Raw genomic sequence first — 23,926 nt, forward strand, 5'->3', positions numbered from 1 at the left:
TTTTGTCATGAGTTAGTGTCACCGTGGAGGTTGTTGTTTTCCTTCTCTGCTGGAACAGCACCAAGCACAAATGTTACAAGTGCCCTAGAGAGAGATGGGTGAATAATAAGTCTGCAATTAATAAATTACTGCAGTCTCAAGTTCTTTTTGCACTTCAGATGAAGTGTGTACAGCCGGCCCTCAGGCTCTAAAGGGTATAGGCTTGGTTCACTCCTGGGATTCCAGCCAAGCTGTATAGATTGTAGATCACGTTCGAATATATGTAAATGTATATATGCGCAACTATTAAGAAAACACTTTTCTGTGCAGCGATTTTTGCGAACATTTCATTACAAATGGACCAGCAGATATTGTCCAAAATTATTATTTTTTTTTACTTGTCTTTTTTTTTACAATATTGTTTCCTTCCAATATTCTCTGTAGTATTTTCCTTAAATTCAGGGATGCAAAATGACAATCAATTAGACACCATGAAGCATGTTGCTGTAAAACAATGGGAATTACTGTAAAGCAACAGCTTAATGTAAGCACTTCCATGTAAGCAAATTCCATCTAAATCTTCAGCTGCTATTAATATCATGAACATACCAGAGTTATAGATCCATGTGTTCTGTGTAGCATTATGAAAATGGTTTAAATCCTTCTCTTGCAAAATGTTTTTAAAAAGGTGCTGTTTTTTCTGCAGGTACCTCTGTTCCTGCACTTTTGAACAGCACCTCCAACCAGCTCTACCTGCACTTCTTCTCTGATATAAGTGTGTCTGCAGCTGGCTTTAGGCTAGAGTACAAAAGTAAGTGCAGGGCGCTGCTGTTTAATCTGCTCTTTTCTGTTAATCATGGAATTTCTCAATACAGTTGTTGCATTTATTTGATATGTAAAGAGTGTGATCTAGCAAAGCTGATACTCCATTGATTTACCTTTATATATCTTTTTCAACAAGAAAAAGAGAGAAATTTTGCAAGTTCACTTTGAAAAATGTCACAGTGCATCCAACAGTGAAGGGGATTTGTGCATCTTTTATACAGTGATAGAACTATGACTGTACACAGACAGCTCTGATTCTACACACTTGATATGTTTCACCCTGGCCAACTTGGACATGCACATGCTATATCTCCTGTGGCAGCAGATTTAAATGAGTTAACCCCTTAAGGCATATTATTAATTAGCTACAGGGACTTCAAAGCAAGCTAATGGTTTTTCTTAGGTTTTAGAAGTGTGTAATAAAATGGCTTGGTAAGGGGTTAAAGGGGTCATTGCTAAGTACTTATAATGGATTGCTGGTGGGCACTTGGTTCAGTAGGGTTAGTGGTAAACACTGTTTTAACCATGACAGTCTGCAAAGGCTTTGATTGATAATGGACAATGAACTGCGTTTCATTTTTATAGTAAATAGTGATGATATATTTTATATAATATTTTGGAAACTGTCATGTCCCCACTTTCCAATTAGACATTTATTAAACAAAATAAACAAATGCCAGGAGAGAATCTCTTGGTGGTCCATAACAAACCTGGTATGAATGCCAGCTGCTCAGTCTACATACTGATTGGTAGATTGATTGAGTAATTGATTGACTGCATTTACCTGTGTGTCACTTATGTTAATCCATTGATTTCAAACATCAATTTGCATGTCTCTTTTCTGACCTTTTCTTTGCTCTGTTCATCTTTCAGCGGTCTCCCTCACAAGCTGTCCTGAACCAATTATACCTATGAATGGGTTCAAAGTGGGTGAGCGTTTACAGATGAACAATGTTGTGTCCTTCCAATGTGATCCTGGATATACTCTACAGGTAAGCCTGCTTCATGTTTGGCCAACATAACTACTCAGTACATAAAAAACCCATCTCTGAAGCTGTCTGTGACACCATGATGCTTTGAGGGCTTGGCTTTGAGTCTCACTTCTAAGAGGTTATGGCCTAAAAGGAGATCAAAGCGCAGTTTGGAGTGTGCAATGAAAGAGGCGTGAACTACAAAGCTCAAGAAGCTAAAGAGAGAAGCCAGAACTGAAGAGATATTGAATGAATGAACAAATCAATCAATCAGTGAATTAATGAATTTCCTCTTTTTATTTCCAATTGCAGGGAGTGTCACATATCACCTGCATGCCAGGAACTGTGCGGCGCTGGAATTACCCTCCTCCACTCTGCATTGGTACGAAGCTTTCTGTGTCATATGGATCATTCCATACACTTTTGTACTAAGTTGACAGATAGCATTCTTTGAATGTGCATTTTGTGAATATGTGAAAAGGGTAGTTATTAAGTTACCAAGGCTTAATAAAAGCTAGTCACTTTACTTTGTAAACAGGCAGAGCTGCAAGATGTAGCAATTTAATTGAGCAGTTTAAAATTTACTGCCATTGGCATTATTGATGCAGTACGCACCGCCAATGTTACAAATCATTATTTATGCAAACAGTGTTTACAGTTTTGTACCTACACAGTTTCAGAATTCAAGTGCTGTATCTCCTGAAACAAAGAAGTGGATTCAGGGCTCTTTGGCCACTTTCTTTTTGGTTAAATTGGAATCCATCCATTAGTTGATGAGTGCTCAGTTCCACAGTGACTGGCATGTCATTAAGATGCCCTCAAGGCTACTCATCCCTCAGTCTGCTCTCAGGTGGGGCCCTCTCACACTGCAATAACAACACCAAGGCCTTGTGCAACAGTAAATATTAATGAAACCATGGCCGCAGATTTGGTCCCACGGCACTGCATGAACAAGTGTGTGCCTGTATTAAACAGAGTGAAAGGGTGAGGTAGAAAGACTAGCCCACAATCACTGAGCATGGTTCTTGACAAACATGAATAATGGCTGTGACCTACTCTATCCTAATTAGTTCCGTCTCACGCTACGATTGGCGGAACTACCAGGGAGATTCATGGCTTGTACCGGCATCAGCAGTTTCCTGATTGCCCCTGATTGTCCAGACACACAGTACATTTTGAACCTTTCCGCTCTCCGTTGGGGATCTGGGCCTTTGTAGGGCTGTATTCACAGAGCCTTGCCAAGGCTTTAATCAAAGTGACGTTGGAATCAATCAGTGGGTTAGGTTCAGAGCTCTGTAGGCTCAGAGAGAAGAGCGTGAGAAGGTGTGCATTTCTCCCAAAAAGAAAAGGGGAAGGGCTTTTGAAATTGAAAGCTAGAAAGCTACTTGAGTCCTTTGATGCTTCTGAAAGGTCAGTTGGGCTCTCTTCATGAATGAAAGTCATGTTCCTTTTATAATGTCAACAGTGGGAGAATGTATTACACTGCTTTCTACTTAGAAATCCTTTTAGTGGTGGGTGGGGCATGAAGCCTCCTCAATGGCAAGAGTTTACTTCAAACTAGTGAGCTAAATGTACATGCAACTGCGTGTTTGTATGTAGTATATGTATATATGTAGTAGTACAATATATGTCTTATGCCTGTTCTGGGTAACCAGAGAATGACATTTTTGTGGCCGTATAGTAAGACATTTTTTTCTATGTTGTCCTTCTTTCGTGCAGCACAATGTGGTGGGATCAGAGAAGAGATGGAAGGAACCATCCTAAGCCCCGGTTTCCCCGGAAACTACCCTAGCAACAGTGATTGCACCTGGAGGATCTACCTCCCAGTTGGCTATGGTGAGGAAACAGCTACTGAAAAATGTGTGAAGGCAATCTTGTCTAAAATTGAATTGTGAATCTTGTAAGAGCTGATAGTTATAAAAATGCTAATAATCTCCTTATTTTTCATTTAAACAGGAGCCCACATTCAGTTTCTCAATTTCTCAACTGAGGCCAATCATGACTTCCTGGAAATCCGGAATGGCCCTTTTGACACCAGCACAGTGATTGGCAGATTCAGTGGGCAGGATGTGCCAGTGTCTCTTCTGACCACGTCCCATGAAACCACAGTGTATTTCCATAGTGACCACTCTCAGAACAAACCAGGATTCAGATTTGATTACCAAGGTAAAGACATGTGTGGCTCAGTGGGTTTAATTAGCAATTTACATTGCATCATAATTAAAAAAAATAATAAAAACACAATGTTGTAGTAACATTTAGCCGTATTTCATCAAGGCAAATAGCATTTTAAATTGCAGTTCATATCTCTGAACACGAATTTATATAAATACTTAATTTAATGCCTTAGCAATTATGATGCCTTGCCCAGTCAATCAGTCACTAAGCACAGTAATAGGTCTGCACCTAGAAAGATGTTATATAAGGTTGGTCAGGTGGAGGAACAGCTTCTGTCAGTTATATGTTCCCAGAGTGCTGTGCCGTATAAGTGTGTCTGTGAAATTAAACTTTATCTCTGAAAAGGCAACCGTAATAGGTGCTGGAATTTATATTGTAATTCAATAAACGTTTGTGAAATTGAAATGCACTATCAGTATTTACATAATTATGTGAACATTAGCATATAAATCATCCCTTATATTCAGTGCTGCGCTCTTATGCGGTGCCTGCATGCTTTGTTTCTCACAAAAGATGCTGTGATCCATAGAAATCAATTCTTCTAGTCAGATTTATATCCCTGGGCTGCCTGCATCCCTGGATCTTTGCTTACTTTCTGTAGCATTTGGAAGCGATTTTGGTGGGGGTGCAGTGATTGTTTCAAGCATCAGATCAGCTTCTGGCAAATTTGTTTTCAAATGTTTTTAAAGCGTACTTTTCAGGCATGGGATGGATGGACCGACAGATGGAAAACCAGAGAGGACACTTGACGAGTGCTCCGAATGTCTACAGTAATATTTTCAATGACAACTTGCCAGCATTGAGAGTTAGCCATGTCCTCCATTTTGAAAGCCTTGCTAAGAGAAAACAACTAATTTTTTTTCCTCTACAGGCATGCAGTATTATATTGTGTAGTTGCCATCCAGTTGTGTTGTGTTAGATGGTCTTATTATTCCCAGAGTCACCTTTTAGAGCTTATGTTTGAAGCTGTTCTTTCCCACTGCTCCAAGCTCTTCAAATGCCTCAGTCAAAAGTAGCCCATGTGAAACCTTTGAACTGAATCAAACTTTTGAAAGGTATAAAACTTCCTGTTCTCTCAGTCCTTTTCGGCTTATCAAAAACAGACATCTGCTCTCTCTGGTTCCAGGAGTCATATCGATTGGGATTGCAATCACAAAAAAAACATTATTACAGGCAGCAATCCAATCTTTAACTCTGACAAGCAGTGTTTTTGATGGGCTTCTGAGATTGGTTTTGTGTCTGCCTGTCTTTGTCCCTCAGCCTATGAGCTCCAAGAATGTCCAGACCCTGAACCCTTTCGCCATGGTGTGGTGGTCGGTGCTGGGTACAACGTAGGACAGTCCATCTCCTTCGAGTGCTACCCAGGATACCAGCTTATGGGACAGTCAATTTTAACCTGCCAGCATGGCACAACCCGCAACTGGGATCGCCCTTTTCCTCGCTGTGAAGGTACGATCTATTCATTTCTTTTAGGTTATGGTCATCTTGAACAGTCTTGCTTTTCGAAAAGGAGTTCAGTCTGAAGGCCCATGTGATAGAAATATATATATATATATATATATATATATATATATATATATATATATTTTTTTTTTTAATAAATAAGTTTGATTCAAAAAATTTTTTAAATGTACATTTCACAGCCCAGTCCAAAAACAGACAGTTTTGGATTACGATTGTGTTGTCACAACCATGAATGCATTTCCATACCACCATACTTTGCTTGATGAAGTGATCTTAGTGGTCTTAGTTATTGAATCATAACAGTGGCTGAAACATTGTGCTGTTCTTGCTTGTAAGGAAGTAAATGTCACATCCAAAAGAAATGACTGAAATTGATATAGTTTTATGTCTCAGAAGATTTTAATCCAAACCTGTTACCTGTTTGTTTTAACCCAGTCTGCTGGCTTAAAGTTGATGTGCCTCATTTTACTTGTCAAGGGGTCAGATGCCAAAACTAGATGCAGTGCAGTCAGAACGGTATGGAGAGGCCGTGAGCTGTCTATCATTTTCTGGATTGTTATGTTGACATAGTCAGGCCTTAAAGGAGGCCAAAGGGTAATAGCGGGGTAGAGAAGGGAAGGAGGGCAAGAAGGAGATGAGGTTGGTAGTGGCTAGATTTGCAAGAGGCGATTAGAGTAAGTGCTCCCTGAAGAGCTCTGTCTTCAGGAGTTTCTTAAACATAGCGAGGGACGCCCCTGCTCTGACAGTGGAAGGTAGCTTGTTCCACCACTGGGGAATCAAGTATGAGAACAGTCTCAATTGCTTTGTGTGACTGTTTGGCAAAGCTAAGCGACGTTTATTGGAGGATCGCAACGGCCGGGCGGTGCTGTAAGCCTTTAGGAGCGAGTGCAGGTAGGAAGGAGCCTGCTCTGTTAACACCTTGTAGGCAATCGTAAGAGTTTTAAATTTGATACGAGCAGCAACCGGTAACCAGTGGAGCTCAATGAGCAGTGGGGTGACATGCGCCCGTTTTGGTTGGTTAAAGACCAGACGCGCTGCAGCATTCTGAACCATCTTCAGTGGTTTTACAACACAGGCCGGGAGGCCCGTTAGTATGGCATTGCAGTAGTCGAGGCGTGAGATGACCACTGCTTGTACCAAGAGTTGGGTGGCTCGTTGTGTTAGAAACGGCCGTATCTGTCTGATGTTGTACAGCGCAAAGCGGCAGGACCGAGCCACCGAGGCAACATGGTGCGTAAAGGAGAGTTGGTCATCTACCATACACATCATTATCCCAAGCTAACAATCCACAAAATTATAACTACCTCAGGGCCACTCTGGACTTTCATAGAACAGAGAACATTTACGTTCATCAGTTTTTAATGCAGAGTAAGTTTGGAAAATGGCTGTGTAAAATGCACAAAAACTGTTGAAAATCAACCCTTAAGCGAGTTCATGTATGAATTTCAGCTGTTTTTCAGATTTGGACCAAAATAGAACCTAGTTAATGCACTGCTGAAAATGTTACATATTTGCTGCTAGAGGGTTTAACTGTTACCAAGCAAAGTGTAAGGCATTCTGAATCTCAGCATTTACTTCTCGTGTATTTTTCTCTGCTCTGTGTTTTAGCTCTGAGCTATGTGTAGACAAAGCAATGTTCAAGTTGAACTATGCAAATATATTCACTTAAACCACCTGAATGAACCCATTGCTCTCCTCTCGTGCTTAGGGGATCATACAATCAATACTTTCTGAAAGACATGACTGATGGTAGAGAAGGAGAAATGGGCCCTCATTCATATGCCTCATCCTTGGCCCAATTCTTCCACTATTTTCTGTTGCTTCAATACAACAAGTGAAATAAACAGTGAATCATGTGGCACAAGCGTGGGAGCCTGTGAATGGGCACAGGGGAGAAAAGATGTTTTGGGGACTCACTAAGTGTGTCAGAGAAGGTTTTCTCCTCCATTCAGGTAGCTGGGCTTTGGAGCATCGTCGTGTTAGTTAGCATAACTGAAGAGAATCGTGCAAACAATACATGCATATCCATGGTCATGCAAGAAAAATGTTTCTTTGCATAACATTTTATGCCATGCTCTGATCGTTTTAACCATCCTACTGCTAACATTAAGCATGACACGAAGGCATAAATGCATCCTGAGACAAGACAGAGGCTGTTGTAAATGCAAGTGAACCTGCTCCTCTGAGAAGCCCTGCACTCTGCAGAAAGTTACTGTTAGGAAACCTGCCTGGAATGTGAAAGAAGCCAGGCTTTAAATTTAGAAGATGGAAAAGCTGTGGTCTCTTTGCCACCAGAATGCATTTAGGGGTTTGAAGCAGTTTAGGTTTACATCACAAACCACCTGGATATTTGTGGAGTCACCACCTACTTTTGATTCAACAAAATTCAGATGAAGTCTGATGCGTTTACCTGCATGCATTATCTATAAATAACTTGCCAAACCATGAGGAGTTCCACAGTTGTCAGAGACTATATTTTGTTGCTGTATGACAGTCAAATACAGTGGTAGGATTTTGGGCAAGACTGGTTGACAAACTATGTACAACGGACGTGTCAGCCAGTAGTGAGATACTGGTGTTTGACCTCAGGGCATGGAATGACCCAGTGCTTGGACAGCTACAGAAAGACAAATTGGTTAAGTTTCCTCATACAGAGTATAAGGCCAGCAAGGATAGATTTCAAACAGGTGTACAGACAGACAATTGGACAGTGCTAATGGTAGCACCCTGCTCTTCTGACAGTATGGTCCTCTACTATTGGTTATTCATTATTTCCATCATTTATTCAGCAAGCATTTTACCGAGATGACAGCACACCTTCTTTTATTAGCTGTCCAGCTCATGTTGTCCAGTTACCAAAGTTAAATCTCAAAAATAGATGGGTGATAATTTATAGTGGTGCTGAATTGCATTAGTAATGTGTTCAAGTCCAAGTATTGGATCATCATTTAAGTGGAGTCTCCCAACTGAGGCTACAGTCTAAGCATTTACCTTATCGCTGGGTGATTGCAAGTTTAATCCTCAATGATGCCACAGCCATCCTTGGGTGTCCAAGACAAAACAACTGTTCTCGATCTCTCTGGATGTGTATGAATTTGAAGTTCGAGTTCTCCTCAAAGCGTGTTGAGTTTTACAATGATATATTCATGTCTCAGAGGAAGCATGTGCTACTAGTTTGGTAGCATTACATAATATGTGGAGACCTAGCTAGCATGGAAAAAAAGCCTTCTGGTCAGGTGAACTACAGAATTCACATTGGTTAAAAAAAAAATTACAAGACATTTAATTGTCCCTATTCTGTCCCATCAAAAATCATGAAAATGGCTCTTGAGTCATCCACTGCAATGAGGCTCAGCCAGGAAGTGGCTTATCTGGATCTCACTAAAGACCTTTTGTAGTGTGGATAATTCTTGTGTCAGTATTCGACATTGCTTGTGTATCCAAAAGAAAAAAAAGAGAAGTATGACGCACAGCACATCCAAACTGAGATAAAAGCATGCTTTCACAAGCCAAAAGAGAAGGTGGCCATATTTTAATTTGGAGAAATCACTGTTAGTTGGCACAGTTAGACCATTACTGTGGCTCCAGTGTTTTGCTTTGGTCTTTGAGTATTGAGCGGAACCATATGAAAAGTGATTAGAGAGCACTCAAGAAGTAAATGATATTTTTGATGGCAGCAGAACATCAACAGACAGCATTTCCCTCTCTCTCTCTTCCTCTTTCTCTCTCTCTCTCTGTCTCTGTTTCCGAGACGTACTTTGATGAACAGGCTCTCTCATTGCCCTACACACCCTCTATAACAGATCAAGAACAGGGCCGTGCTCTGTGTGTGAAGTCATGTACATAGATTTCCTTTCCTGTGCATTACAAGCATGATCAATGCTCACTACTGCTTTCACACCTGTCTACCTCACCTGCCATAGTCCGCCTCCCCCCCACCTCTCTCTCTCTCTCTCTCTCTCTCTCTCTCTCTCTCTCTCTCTCTCTCTCTCTCTCTCTCTCTCTCTCTCTCTCACACCCTCTCTACTTTTTTCATATTCTTCCTACAGTGACTTGGTGGCCAAAGTCAGTTTACTGTAGCCCTGCAAATCTGCACCGTTCTCTCTCCGTCAACACCTACAACTCTGCCCCGATCAATAGCATCACTGCACATTTCTGCTCGGTAGCGTGGTGTACTTTTAATCAATGTCCTGATCGATACTTCATTTAGCAGGTGAGGGAAGGGGAGAGGGCACACAGCATTAGGGATTAACAAAGAAATGAGGAGGAAGTGAAAGTGTATGGCAAGAAGTTATGAAGGAGAGGGTGCTATAGAGGCAGTAGAGTCAGAGAGACCTTGAGTAAAAGAATGTGGTAAATGGTCAGAGAGACATGATTGTCCCATGGATGCTGAGCTGTACTAATCCAGAACTGCGTTTCTGCAGCTTCCTGACTACAGTCCTGTATCCCCTGTATTCTGATCAGTTTTGCGTTTTCCCTACTCTAACACAACCTATTCAGCTTAAGGTGTTGATATGCTAACGAGATGGTGGAGGCACACGGATAGACAATTTGGGGATACAAGGGATCAAGAGGAAAAAGAACAATGTGAATATAAATTAAATTAATCTGCACCACATTACTGATACTCTTACCAAAAGAGACAAGGTAATCATGTTTCAGAGGAAGCCAAGTGTAGTTTTAAGAGTTTTCCAAGCAGTCATTTGCATTACTGCACAACCACGGATATGATACCCTGTCTGCAGCATACAAGGTACTCTCAATGCATTAGCCAATATGCTATCTAATTGGAATTATAACTTTGTTTAGGTGCATTACTTATCCTGACACAATCCCTGATTTTTACTCTAACAAAAATGCAGAGTCACGCAAGAAGCGGCATCTAGGAGCGCTGAAGGTTATGGAATCTGAGCTGACCCACTAGTTCAACTCACTATCCCCTAGCTGAAGCTGAGCCTTGGCTTAGTGAAATGGTTCTTGAAGAGTGGTGGAGGTCATATACAGTTTGTGTACTTGCCAATGAGGAGAGCATTGTACAGTCTAAGGAGAAAAAGGGCAGGGGCTCATACCCCCTCTGGAGTCCATTTACATGTGCCTGCTCAGGTGTTATAAACACAAAGCTATACAGAGCAGAGAGGGTTCCAGAACTGAAGTTCTCTTAGCATATGCATGGTGTAGGCTAACTTGTGATTTGAGTTTTTTTAAGCTAAGTGTTGTGAAGTAAAGCTGCCCATTATTCAAAACCTCCTCCCCCACTCACTGTCAAGAGTTCCATCACCTTCCAAATTCCAATTTAACCCCTGCCTATGAGTCCAGGCCAGTCTTTAATGTGCGTGCTGAATCACATTGATTATTTCCCCATGACTCCAGCAAGACTGAATCAAGTGGCGGCATGGGATCAGCAGGCGTGGGAGGGGGATTTGATTTCTGACAGACGGTGAACATTTAAATAACAAGCAATGTTGCAAAATGGCTGTGAGTTCAGAGCAGTTCCTAGTAGAGGGATTTCTAGAGTGGAGTTGCATGTGGAGTTGAGACAGGGAGTGGGAGTTGGAGCTCTTCTGGGAGGAGTTCAGCCATGTTCTATTACCCAACGGGTGCGTCTGTAAATCGGGTATCTGTGTCACTCCACCCCTGTCTTGGTCCCCCTGTCCTCTGTTTTCCCTGCTAGTATAAGGTTGTGCCCTTATCTTTCTGGAACATACCAGCCCAGGCTGCGCTTGCTAACAGGCTTTCTTACTTAATCTTAGGCCTTGGTGAGTTGCATTAAGGAAAGAGCGGCAGAGAGAAGCTTCTTTTTTTTTCTTCTCTGATTCCCTTGGAATCTAGTTTTGTGGAATCGTTATTCATGGTCTCTCTCTTATTTATTTAATACTGTTCTTGCCTCACAGTGCCCTGCGGAGGGAATATCACATCAGACAACGGAACTATCTTCTCTCCCGGTTACCCAGAGGACTACCCCAATTCGGTGGACTGCACGTGGCTGATCACGGTTGCCCCTGGCTTGGGTGTGCGCCTCAACTTCACTCTGATGCAAATCCATGGGCCCCATGATTTCATCACAGTATGGTGAGATAGCTGACAGTGTCTTAAATTAATGTTTCTTACCCTGCTCACTATGGCTCACAAGATGGCCCACATTTTTGTGCTTCCTGGTTCACAGGTAGACCTGTATCGGGTATTCAGTGTCCTTAAAGGATTGATGGATTGATTCAGGTGTTTTAGAATCTGGAATAGAGCAAACATGCGGACCATCTGTTGGGCTCCAAGAACTGAATTAAGAAACGCTGCCTTAAACTCTAAGGACCTGTTGATAGTCCAAGACTTCAACCTCTCTGGTATCTGCACACTGCTCTGAAGCGGTTTTTCAAGTGAAATGCGCAAGTGCCTTTATAACTTTGTTGAATTAATAACCAGTCTCCAACCACTTACTTTACAATTTCCGCTTCACAGTAAACTGCTTCTCCTGAACTGCTTTGTGTCCAGAAGTCTGGTCCAGTTTAGCTTTGTTTATGTCACGTGATAACACAGAGATTTGGGTTTTTGAGCGCTTTTTCATAAATGAAAATGTATTATATGTGTGATATGCTCTTTCTGTGTTACTATTGTGTTGCATAAAAAGACTAGAAATTCTCTAAATGACTCATATTAAGTGTGTGGTCCATGTTTGCAATCTGTTATGATTTTATAAGTCATGCAATGTATTTCCAACTTAAGATTAATAAGATTAATTATCTGAATAATAGAGTTTAAGGGGTTAAAACTAATAAATTAAATTTAGCTTGTTCTCCCTCAATATAGTTAATTTTAATTAAAATAACTAGATATGTGAAGTTTGTCACATTTGTTACACTGCTCTTTATGACCTTCACCACTCCACTGCCTTTTATTTTCTTTACTCTCTGCCTTGATGGGTTGCTGGACAAATGAGCAGCTGGACCTCTACTCCAGTGGATACTCACTACTTTCACTCATTCTCTGAAATCAAACAGCTTTCATGTTCTGGTTGTGGAAAGTGCAGAGTAACCCCGCCATTCAAGGACATCTATCTCTCTCTCAATCACTGTCTCTCTTTCTTTCTCAAGTTCTCTAGATCTGCCTTTTGCATTCACAGTATACAGGCCAGTATAGTAGTGCCTAAACATGCCTTGACTGTAGCAGGTTGTTGTGTTCTGAGTTGCTCAGTATCAGTTTGATATACTTTTAAAACTGAATTATGCAATTAAATAATTAACTACATAGTTACATACTAAATTGTATTTACATTTACTTCATTCACACCATATTGACAGGTTATTTCTGTTTTTTCTGTAGCAAAATAATGCCAAAAATGTATAGATTTTTATGTTTAATCAAATGCAAATTATAATATGTCTTATGATTACAAATGCAAATGTGGTATCAATTGAAGGTTTTGAATCCACACTTTTAACAGAACTACTTTTATAAGTCTTGTACTCTTGTACTTGTTTCATTGAGCTAAGAATGAGAAATAATAAAGTTACACCATGCTTTTGTTGTTCTAAATCTACCCAAGGTTAAAGAATTTTGACAGTATTAATATCTGCTTATATGTATATATTAGATTTAGCTCTCTTACCTTTTTTATAGTCTGTTATACATTCGCTATGCTTTTGTGTAGTACCTTTTGTTATTAATTTTACACAAAACTGAGGTGCAACGTCACCTAATGGCTCTTTCCCCGGTAGTGAAAGTGCTTGCTGCAGTAGCCAGGAAAAGCTCCTTCCTGGCAGCTTGGTTGCAGCTCGGCCAACCAGCACTTACCCAGACAGCCAGCCAGCCAGGGTCTTTTCTGAATGGACAGGACAGGGTATAATCTCTAGTGCACACTCAGACAGACGCCGGCAGACGGTTTTTAGGCTGAATGGCTGTGGTTGAAATTGGTATTGAGAAGCAGCCAAATTGCCCTGGCTGCACCAGGGGACAGGCAGTCTGGGGGCATGGCCCCTAAGTGACTCTGCCTGTTCAGTGCTCACTTGCAGAATGAGCTTTCTGTGCAGTACGGGCTGGGGCTGGGACTGTGGTGGATGTGGCACATCCACCCTCAGTGCATAGTCCTTGGCTGCATGATGATCAGCACAATAATCATATGGTTGCATTCTAAAGTTTATGAAATTGCTGTATTTTAGAATTTTAGGACAGCAGTTGACTGTTATCACAGCAATGAGCATAAGAGCAATGATCTCTAGAAAAGTTACAGCTCCAGTCAAAAGTTTAGATATATCTTTTCATGAGTGTGCTCTTATCTTTACTGTTATTTTATTATATTATTATTATTATTATTATTATTAGTAGTAGTAGTAGTAGTAGTAGTATTTAGGAGTGAAGACACAAATGGAAATATTCAATCACCAAAAAAGTGGTAAACAAACTATAGATAGCACTGTGCAATAGATAAAGACCACCTTTCATTTATTTAATTTCCAGTCAAAAGTTATCTATTTTTCAGCATTAGGAAAATTAATAGAGTGCATGTGTTTAATAAAAATTTGCACAAAGCCTCAACAATTAAGCATAATAGCCTTTCGGTATTTAAGCTTTCTTTCTGTTCAGGAGACTTTCAGTCTTTTAAAGAAATCTGCTGGGGATATTTTTCTACACCTCCAAAGTTCAGTCTTAGAAATTGGATAGATTTTCTGTTTCTCATGATCCAGATACTCCCAGAAACTTTTAATGATGTTGTGGTCTGGGTTCTGTAGTGGCCAGTACATTCTTCTGAGAACACCATAGCCACACATCCTTTCAGACTAACAGGAAAACACACATTCCATCAGGTCCAAACCGTAAATTGGGCGTCTCTTTTTTGTATCCTCAGGGATGGGCCTCAAGAGACCACACGCAAGCTGGGCGTGTTCACTGAGGGCGAACCCAATGAGCCGCCCAGCAGCACATCCAATCAGATTCTCATCCGTTTCCGTAGCAACTCTGAAAAAGGTGGACTCTTCAAGATCAACTACCAAGGTACTTCTGTCTTCCTGTCTAGTTACATGCTAAAGCAAATCATGGCTTTACTTTATATACACTTCGGCTTTCTCTGCCTTCCTCTCCAGCCTACAGGCTCCAGTTCTGCTTACCCCCTCCCATCATCCCTAATGCAGAAATTCTGATGGCCAGCAAAGAGTTCAAAATAGGTACGTGGGAATTTGGTCCATCTCTGTCTCATATAGACACACACACAAACATGTGCGCACAATCCGTAATATCCAGCGTCCCAGGCTGCGGCGGGCATGTGTGGTATGGATACGGTGGCCTGTGCCAATGTAAGCGGAACATTTTGAACAGAGACGCAGGCTGCCAGTTCATTTTCAGGCTTGAGCGCCTCTCATTAATAATGTTCCCAGAATAGCAGAGGCAGCCACACACATAGACACACACACGCACACATAGCTACACACCTCCCTTAGCACTAACGCACTCCCTCTTGCAGAACTCACTTTGAGGAGAAAAATCTGCTTCACCGCCAGGACAACAAATCCCAGAGGGCTATGCCATGTGCTAACTCTTTGCCAGAGTTGCGTTCCCTGTAGATCATTAGGAAAATTAACAATCAAATTGGTTTATACAGAATTTAAAGAAGGACGTCTCATCGTGTTACATAAAGCAACATCATTGTCCTAAATTTTTGTCATTATTTTTTGACTAGTCTAGGTAACATTTTTAGTGTGTGGGACAAACACCAAAATACAAAGTAAAAAAAATACAAAGTTGTTTTAGGTAACATTTGGGATGAAAAATTGGGGGAAAACAGTTTTTGTGACTGTGATTTAAAATGTGACTATTTTCTATACATTAAGGTAAAGGCATGTTTTTTTTGGCCAAGAAGGCCAGCATATCCACTTTTCTGGCTTAATACTTTAATGCTGGACATAGTACACTAGACTGCCAGTTAGTTGTGCTTGTGTTTTAACATACATAGCACATTAGGGTTTGGTTGCCTCTTATTGGTCTAATTCATCTGCAGGCAGTACACAGGCTTCGTGTTATTAGAGCAAATTTCCCCGCTTAAACCTTAAGCCACTGTTGTTGATCATATAGATTATGTTGGCTCTCTTTCAGACAAAACAGGTTCTAGGTAGTAACTTGGTAAGATACAAAATATGATAAAATAAAACGACATTAAGTAACCAGTCAAACTAAAATTGCACTGTAATGCATGTTTAAGCAGTAAATCAAGTAAATGAGAAAAGTCAGTAACTCTCAGGAAGTTATATGAAGTAAAAAGGCTGTAGAAAGAGATAAGAATGTTAAGTAGTATGTAACTTTTCAATCACATAAAGATGAAGCTGAATCTACTGACTAGATGGGTGGTTTTACTGGATCTGGAGAGATTTTTACTTTACTGTTCAAACAATTGGCACTACAGTGAAATTTGGGTATGAGTTTCTTTGTACTTAACAACTTGTAATTAACCAATTCTAAGATAATTTAATGTGCTTTATCAGCTTAATAGCTACAACCTGTTAAGCATGCAAGTGTAATTTATTTAGACTTGTTACTTACCTTCCTTTTATACAAAATAATTACACAGCATTTTGGAAATTGTACCACACACTTAACCACACTCTCGTTACCCAGAACCTGTTGGGAATTTCAGTGCATTTGGTCAGACTATTTTGGAACTTACCATCAGGTTACTTAGGAGTTTGTATAGCACGCCTACTTGTTTAATGCCTAGAACGTAAGGGACTGTAAAAGAAAGCATTACCCAGCTTTCTCCCTCTTTATTTGGTGATTTTGCTATCTTACATGCTTTAATCTGCAGCATGAAATACCTCCCCCTTCCTGAGATGTTTTCCCTTTCATAAAAATACATTTCAGTTTGCATTTTTCATGTCCTAAAATAACACTTGCTTGCTACTTTACTGTAGAAAAACACTTTTCGTGGTGTCTGCAATTGGTCAGCCATCGTTATCACTGGCTTTCTTAAATCCTGTATTAAGTCTGTGTCACCGCTTGGCTGGCTCTTGATGGCTCTGCTGGTCTAAACCGGTCTAAGTGGCTTGCTCTGGGCCAGTGGAGAGCTGAAATGCAACATGTAATCAGGACTCCGTTGAGGTTTAAACAGTGTCTATCTCTGGCTCTAACCCACACTGATTCACTGATGTTTTGATCATTGATTATGCGCCACATTAGCTTAATTCACTGCCTTAGCAAAGGCTGTTGTCTTTTTAGTACACACAAAACGCACACACAAACAGCTTGTGTGGGTAATTAAGTATGCTCCGCGTGTTTGTTTACTATTTCTAAGTTAAAGGCTGTGTTATAAATATGTTGGCTAAATCCAACAAAATGGTCCCATCCTTGCATGTTTGAATGTAATGATGTACAATTAGTTCATGCATTATTTAGCATGTAGTAGTGATTGTCATTGCGTGTGATTTTTTCCTATTTGCTGCATCACTGAAGCTAGATGCGTGGCTCTTTTTGAGATGCAGCCTCAGGTAGAGAGATTGACGGTACTATTAGGGTGAAAAGTGTGCTGTGCTGCTTCCTTAATTATACTGCAATGCAGCCTGGGCACGTCAACTCTTCCTTTGTCTCTTTTCCCCCCTGTATCCTTACTGTCAGCCATTAAGTCGGACAGTGAAAGGAGATGCCCTTCATCAAGCCTTGAGCGAGACGGCGGCAGAAAGTGCCGGCCACTGTTCCCGGGGATATGTACCCTCCAGAAAGATCTTCAATCCATTTTTGGAGTCTGTGCCCTCCATAATCTGTCATAAAGCTTGGCATGTGCCAGACCTGCATTAAAGAGAGTATTGATAAATCAATGCAGAATTTCAACACACCAGTCCTCCATCTCTCTACCCCCTCCCTCTTCCTTTCTCCCTGCCCTTCTTTTCTCATCATCTCTCCACAGGTGATATTGTGCGCTACAGGTGTTTGCCTGGGTACCACATGAGTGGGAACAACATTTTAACCTGCCGATTGGGCACACACCTTGAGTTCGAAGGACCTCCACCTTCTTGTGATGGTAAGGATTGGATAGTGTCATACTTCATTACAGGCAGTATTGTTTCAGTAGACGGTCATGCTTTATGTTAATGGTGCCATATAGTATATGTACAAATTCTTAATATGGTGAAGCTGATCATCAAAAACGTTACAGATAGGATAAGGTCAAGGGATGGGGTTAGAGTTTGGGTTAGAGTTAAATTTAATCTGATGATGAGTATTGAGTTTAGGGTTAAGGGAAATCTAAAGAGAATTCAACCCTTGTGTGTTGATTACTCAGTGGTCTGGTGGACCCACCGCATTATTGGTTTTTTTGTTTTGTTATTGGGTTTTTTTTTAATCAATATAGCCATAACAATTTATGTAAAAATACCAGATGTTTAAAATATCAATATTAAGTGGACATCATAGGGTCAGCAGGGTCATCATAGCCAGTCAGCAGCCTGTCCATGTTGTCTACCCTCACACACAAACACACACACACACACACACACACACACACAGACACAGATATACAAACACATACACACATGCACACTAACAGCAGGCCATGTATGAGGAGAACAGAGTGAAGGGACACAGAATCTCCATACTTTTAGTCCCTGCTCATTCACCCCAACACCACATATAATATAAATGTGTAGGGGATGAACAATGTGATATTGTTGAAAATGTGTTATATGTTCTTCACAGAAAATGAGCAAAGCAGAGATTGAAATAATAATAACTTGCATAATTTTTTTTCGTTTGGGAAACAAATTGATTGAAAATCGGTCACACAGACCCCAACACCACACAAGGGTAAATAGGTGTTTACTTGAATGACTTAAAGACAAGGTGAGCATCTACTAAGTGTCATGAGTGGACCATTCACAAGTGAGACTACACATCCATCCATCCATCCATCCATTTTCTAAGTCGCTTCTCCCTCAGGGTCGTGGGGGGGTGCTGGAGCCTATCCCAGCGGTCATCAGGCGAGACTACACATATAAGTTTAAAACTATGAATACTATGAAATTACTCTTATTTTGTCTTTGATCCTGGCAGAGAAGAAGCATATGGAATATTGTCCTTGATGTTCCAGGTCAGAAGAGTTAAATAAAAGCACAATGCTCAGTAATAGCTGGCCAAATATGAGTACTCCAGTATGTTGTCTTCTCCTACAGGCTACTTTTAGTTGATTTCATTCTCCATTTCCCATACTCTACCTCCTCACTATACCTATTTTCTCCTGTTCCAGTAGCAGAGCCTTAGAGCTGACTGGACTTGTGACTCAGTTAGATGAGGAGAGCGGAATGATATACTCACAGTGTAGCTCTCACTCAAATGCCAATTTAGAGTGCCTCTGAACAGCAGTTAAAGCACCTCGGTAGAAAAAGCTCCACTTAATTGAACTAAAACGACTTTTTCATGGTCAAGAGTACTTGTATTTAGTCTTCTGTTTGGACACGTACACACACACACACACACACTCTTATGTTATGATTGGACCTCTATAGTTGGTTTTCTACTTACAGTGTCATCTGTTCACTGCTCTTGTTTTTTTTTTAATCCATTCAGTACAGTTCAGCTTGAACATCTACCCTTCATGACTACTGCTAATATACACTGAATTATTAAGAAAAGCTCTGTGTATCTACACTTGTGCATTTTATCAGCTCCACTTACCATATAGGTGAACTTTGTAGTTCTACAGTTACAGACTGTAGTCTATCTGTTTCTCCACAGGACCACTAAAGGGCAGGTATTATTTGGGTGGTGGATCATTCTCAGCCCTACAGTGACACTGACATAGTGGTGGTAGTGTATGATGCTGGAGTTTTTAATCACACTGTCTACTTACTGTCCACACTTTAAGACACACCTGTTTTGTTGGTCTACCTTGTAGATGTAGGGTCAGAGACAGCAGCTCATCTTTTGTTTGTGTTAGTCATTGTCTTGTCCTTCATCAGTGATCACAGACTATTCTTAGTCCAGCAGTGACATGCTCTGTGGGGGTCCTGACAATTAAAGAACAGGATAATAGGGGGCTAACAAAGTATGCAGAGAAGCAGATGGACTACAGTCTGTTATTGTAGAACTACAAAGTGCTCCTATATGGTAAGTGGAGCTGATAAAATGGACAAAGAGTGTACATGCAATCACCATGAAGTATTTTTCCCCCCAAATAATCCCAAATACACTCAGTGATGTTGGGCTCTGGACACTATCTAGTGTTTGTATTGTAGTGCATATTTTTGTGTTCTAGTGCAAAAAGCATTCTATTTTGTGTATTTTCTTAATGGTTTCTTGACAGCTACACGTACCCATAGTGTTGAATTATCTTCTCACAGTGGAAAGATGGACAGAAACACCTGTTATCTGATTTTTTCAGATATGAAAGTGGAGCTTGATTTTTTTTGTATTAGGTTATTTGCATGGTTGTTAGGGGTTCTGTTTTACACTCTAATAACTTTTTGACCTATGGCTTTGGAAACTATTTTTTTCTGTACCTTATAACTGCTTTAAATGCCTCATATATATATAGGTATATATATATATATATATATATATATATATATATATATATATATATATATATATATATATGTATACACCTTCACAGCCAACACAGAAACTTGTTAATATCATCAATTACATCATGAGCACAGTTTAATGAAGCACTGACTGGTCAAACCAGGAGTTTATATATATACTCATTATTAATGAATATTATATACATTTTGTTTATTCAAATATTTAAATATTAATACTTCTCAGCAAATAAACACATACTACACAAATAAATAGATTTTGAAAATGTGTCTTGGGTGCCTAAGTCTCTCTCTCTCTCTGTCTCTCTCTCTCTCTCTCTCTCTATATATATATATATATATATATATATATATATATATATATATGACCAACCCTACCTCCATGCAACACAACTGATAGTCTCAAACACATTAAGAAGGCAGTTCCACAAATTAACTTTTGACAAGGCACATCTGTTAATTGAAAGCCATTCCAGGTGACTACCTCATGAAGCCGATTGAGAGAATGCAAAGTCATCAAAACAAAAGGTGGCTACTTTGAAGAATCTAAAGTATAAAACATTTTTTGTTTGATGTTTCCTACATATTTCCATATATGTCCCTTCATAGTTTTAATTTCTTCATTATTTATGTAGATGTAGATTGTAGAAAGTAATAAAAATAAAGAAAAGCCATTGAATGAGAAGCTGTCTCTAAACTTTTGATCGGTACTGTATGTATGCATTCATACTGTAGTTTCTCCACTTTGTAAAGGGATTTTATTTTTGCCAAATAGTAAAAGAAAGCTTTTACGACTCTAAAGCCCTTCCACACTCTCATGCAGAGCACATGAAACGTTTCTTTTCCTATGTTTATCCTCACTCATCATGTGAGTAAATGGTGATTGGGCTTTCTGTTTACTGGTAGTGGGAAGAATTGCAGCTGTTTTTTAGACTTTGATGAAAGCCTGCAGAAGAGGCACGGCCTAATAAATGCAACTAATTATAGCCAGGAAGTGCTAACGCTCCCAGCATATGCAAGTATCAGAGAGAATAGAGGGAGACAGGGAGGGAGGGAGCAAAAGAGCAGAGAGGGAGAGGGAAAGCAGAAAAGCCTGATTTGCTCTCCTTTAGTGTGGTGAGAGCCCAAACATGCACCTCCTCACCCTTCACGGCAGAGCGCTAGCTCTGAACTGGTGTAATTCATCTTAGCATTAATTAGGTGTCGGCGGCTAATCGCTCCAGCTATATGAAAAGGCCTTTATGCTGAGGGCCAACATAGCCAGCTGACACCCGCTCCATTTGGTTGGGGTGCTGCCACTGGCTGTCAGTCATATTAAATAGGCCAGGCGCGTCAAATAGTGGCGAGAGAGAGAAGATGACAGAAAGAGAGACAGAATGAGATTGTGATGGAAGGGTATGGGGGTGTTAGGATGTCCTCAGGTGGTGGGCTTGCCCATATATGGCTGATATTTGATTGAATGAACAGTGTGAATACAGAAGAAGAGACTGTTCAGTTTCAAGATTGCACTGAAAATATGTACTTGATTCAAATGTGTACATTTTCCAATGTGAATAAAGTATATTGATTGAGACTGTTGGCAAATGTGAGGAAATTGAAAGTCAAAATTCAGTGAATTTAATATATTTTTGTTCCTGCAGAAATTATACACATCTGAAACAAATACATTCAGTGCACTTGTGTGGGTTGCTTCCTGGACTGTTGAAGAATGTGTCAAAAAACCTGTTCTAACCATCCTGAGAGAAACGATAGTAAAAATAAAAAGAAGGAAACACACTGACAAGCGGTAGAGATGGATGAAGAAGGATTTGTCACTCCAATAAGGCCTGAAGGTTTGAGTCATATGAGTTAGAGAAGTGTAGAGGAAAGAAAAAAGGACAAGTGGAAAAAGAGAAGAGAGTGAAAGAGTGAGAGGAGAGAAGGGAGAGCAGCAAGGGAAGAAAGAGTACAGCTCATTGAAATGCAAGGGATATCCAGTCTGCAGCTGCACCCTGTATCAAATCACTGCCCCCGTCTCTCTCGCTCTCTCTCTCACACGTACATGCACACTCGCAGTGTCCCTCTGCCTGTTTCTCATGCACATCCAGCATCATCTCACATCCCCTTCTTGAACACACTGTACCGCCGTAATCTCTCTCACTCCCCTGCTTTCTCATCTCCCTCTAGGTCATCCATGCTTTCTGTTCGCTATCTCCTCTTGACAGAAAGGACCCACTCTCCTCTGACACATACAGTATATACAGAAAGATTCGCTCGGCCCCACGCTTGTCTCTTCCAAGAAGACCATGTGTGTATCTCCATCTCAGCCCCATGCAAATTTCCCCATGCCTCCGGACTCTTTTTTGGGCAGTACTCCGGCTGAGCAGCCAGACAGCGCCACAAATCACAGGGCCAGGCCAACTAAGGAGATAGTCAGAAGGTAAAAAAGTGTAAAGGTTCAGACTTGCCAAGGTAGTCTGCAAATTTATAGTCAATAAAATAATGTTTCTCTTTACTGAACGGTAGACAGGTGCTTGGACCCATGAAATAGGAAGGGTAAAGAATTGAAAGAAGAGCTTAACTGAGCTCTTAGAAGTCACATACTGTGGGGAAAAAAAGTAAAATAAAAGTTACTGGAAGCTTAGTTACAATCAATGCACTGGATATATGCAAGATAATATGATATTCTGTAATTGTACTGTAATTTAAAAATTCAGTAGTTCAATCAGAATTCCACCAAAACGACAGTAATAACTGTAATTGCCAATTGCATTGCAAATACATCACTGGACACAGCTACTGGCAATGCTTACTCACTGGTATGAACTACCACAGTGCGATCAATAAGGTACACTACCCAGAAAGTCCAGGCAAAGCTGGTTTATTGACTTCACTTTTAACATACATAAACCATCACAGTCGTACTAATATAATTTATGGGTATTCTGTCACTTTTCTGATGCATTTTAACTTCACAGATATTTCAGGGAATTCTGGAGTAGTTAAGGTTCTGCAGAAATGTACTATTATTATACATTATAACATAAATCATATCATAAAACATACTGTAATTTAAGAAAACAGTACGCTATTGTAAATTGTACATTTCTGCCAAATTAAGTTTTTTGCAGTGCTGAGCATAATAAAACCATCATCGTCATCATCATCATATTAAACTGCATAATCCAGATAAGGTCACAGTATAATAAAATAAAGTAAAATAATTTTAAATGGATAATTTGTCATTCATAGCTTATATAAACAAAAGCATGAATTTCTCTTTTAAAGACAAATTATCTTGTTCAAGAGAAATTCTTTAAAAACATTATAACCTTTCAGTATCACTTTTGTGTTTGTAAGTTATTTTGTTATGTTCTACATCAGATTGAACAGTAACCATTTTGTACATGGTCTTGTTTTGGAGAAAGTGTAGACTCATACGTATCTAAAATAATTATATAATTACGTAATTACATGGAAATAGCATTTTAAATAGAAATGAACATTAACTCGCCCTTTTAAAATATTAAAAATGTGGAAGTATAGAGGCTTTTGAAACTGATGTCATTGGCTCAAAGTTACTGATGAATGTCAGGCACAGGGCTTCTTTCTATTGATCTTTAATTGCTTGTGGACTTTGATTCCCAATCACAGAGACCTGATTTTTACTTCTTTATTTCATCCTCAGTCTTTTCTCTAAAAATTTTACCCTCACCATGAGCTCCCCTTCTAAAGCTAGGCAGATAAATAAGCCCTGTCCAGTTATTAAATGGATTTATTACACACTGCAAGTTTTGTAGAGCAGTAACTTATGTGAGATGCAGGACTGTCTCTTCACAGAAGTTTACGTCCTAAGATAATCAGCGTCCGTTGGAAAACTAATGTAAACCATGGCAGATAGTTGTTTCAATGTTTTAACCATTTTCAAAAAAAAGGTGCAGAGAGTAAAACATTAATATTACAAAAAAAGATGAATGTATTTTAGACAGTGTGCAGTTTTGACCATGTGCTTGTAACTTATTA

The 23,926-nt window shown here is 39.9% G+C and overlaps 1 protein-coding gene across 1 annotated transcript in view; it reads left to right on the top strand.

Moving 5' to 3' along the window:
* The window catches only part of csmd2 (CUB and Sushi multiple domains 2), a 388,841-nt gene that overhangs the window by 302,999 nt on the left and 61,916 nt on the right, over positions 1-23,926 (top strand). Inside the window, exons 37-46 of the mRNA XM_017694219.2 lie at positions 686-790; positions 1,678-1,796; positions 2,088-2,157; positions 3,495-3,611; positions 3,732-3,941; positions 5,214-5,402; positions 11,309-11,486; positions 14,254-14,399; positions 14,489-14,569; positions 17,296-17,409. Coding sequence (XP_017549708.1) covers positions 686-790; positions 1,678-1,796; positions 2,088-2,157; positions 3,495-3,611; positions 3,732-3,941; positions 5,214-5,402; positions 11,309-11,486; positions 14,254-14,399; positions 14,489-14,569; positions 17,296-17,409 — 1,329 coding nt within the window. The remainder of the gene's footprint in view (positions 1-685; positions 791-1,677; positions 1,797-2,087; positions 2,158-3,494; positions 3,612-3,731; positions 3,942-5,213; positions 5,403-11,308; positions 11,487-14,253; positions 14,400-14,488; positions 14,570-17,295; positions 17,410-23,926) is intronic.

Source organism: Pygocentrus nattereri, chromosome 27 (assembly GCF_015220715.1).
Source record: "Pygocentrus nattereri isolate fPygNat1 chromosome 27, fPygNat1.pri, whole genome shotgun sequence".
Taxonomy (NCBI): domain Eukaryota; kingdom Metazoa; phylum Chordata; class Actinopteri; order Characiformes; family Serrasalmidae; genus Pygocentrus; species Pygocentrus nattereri.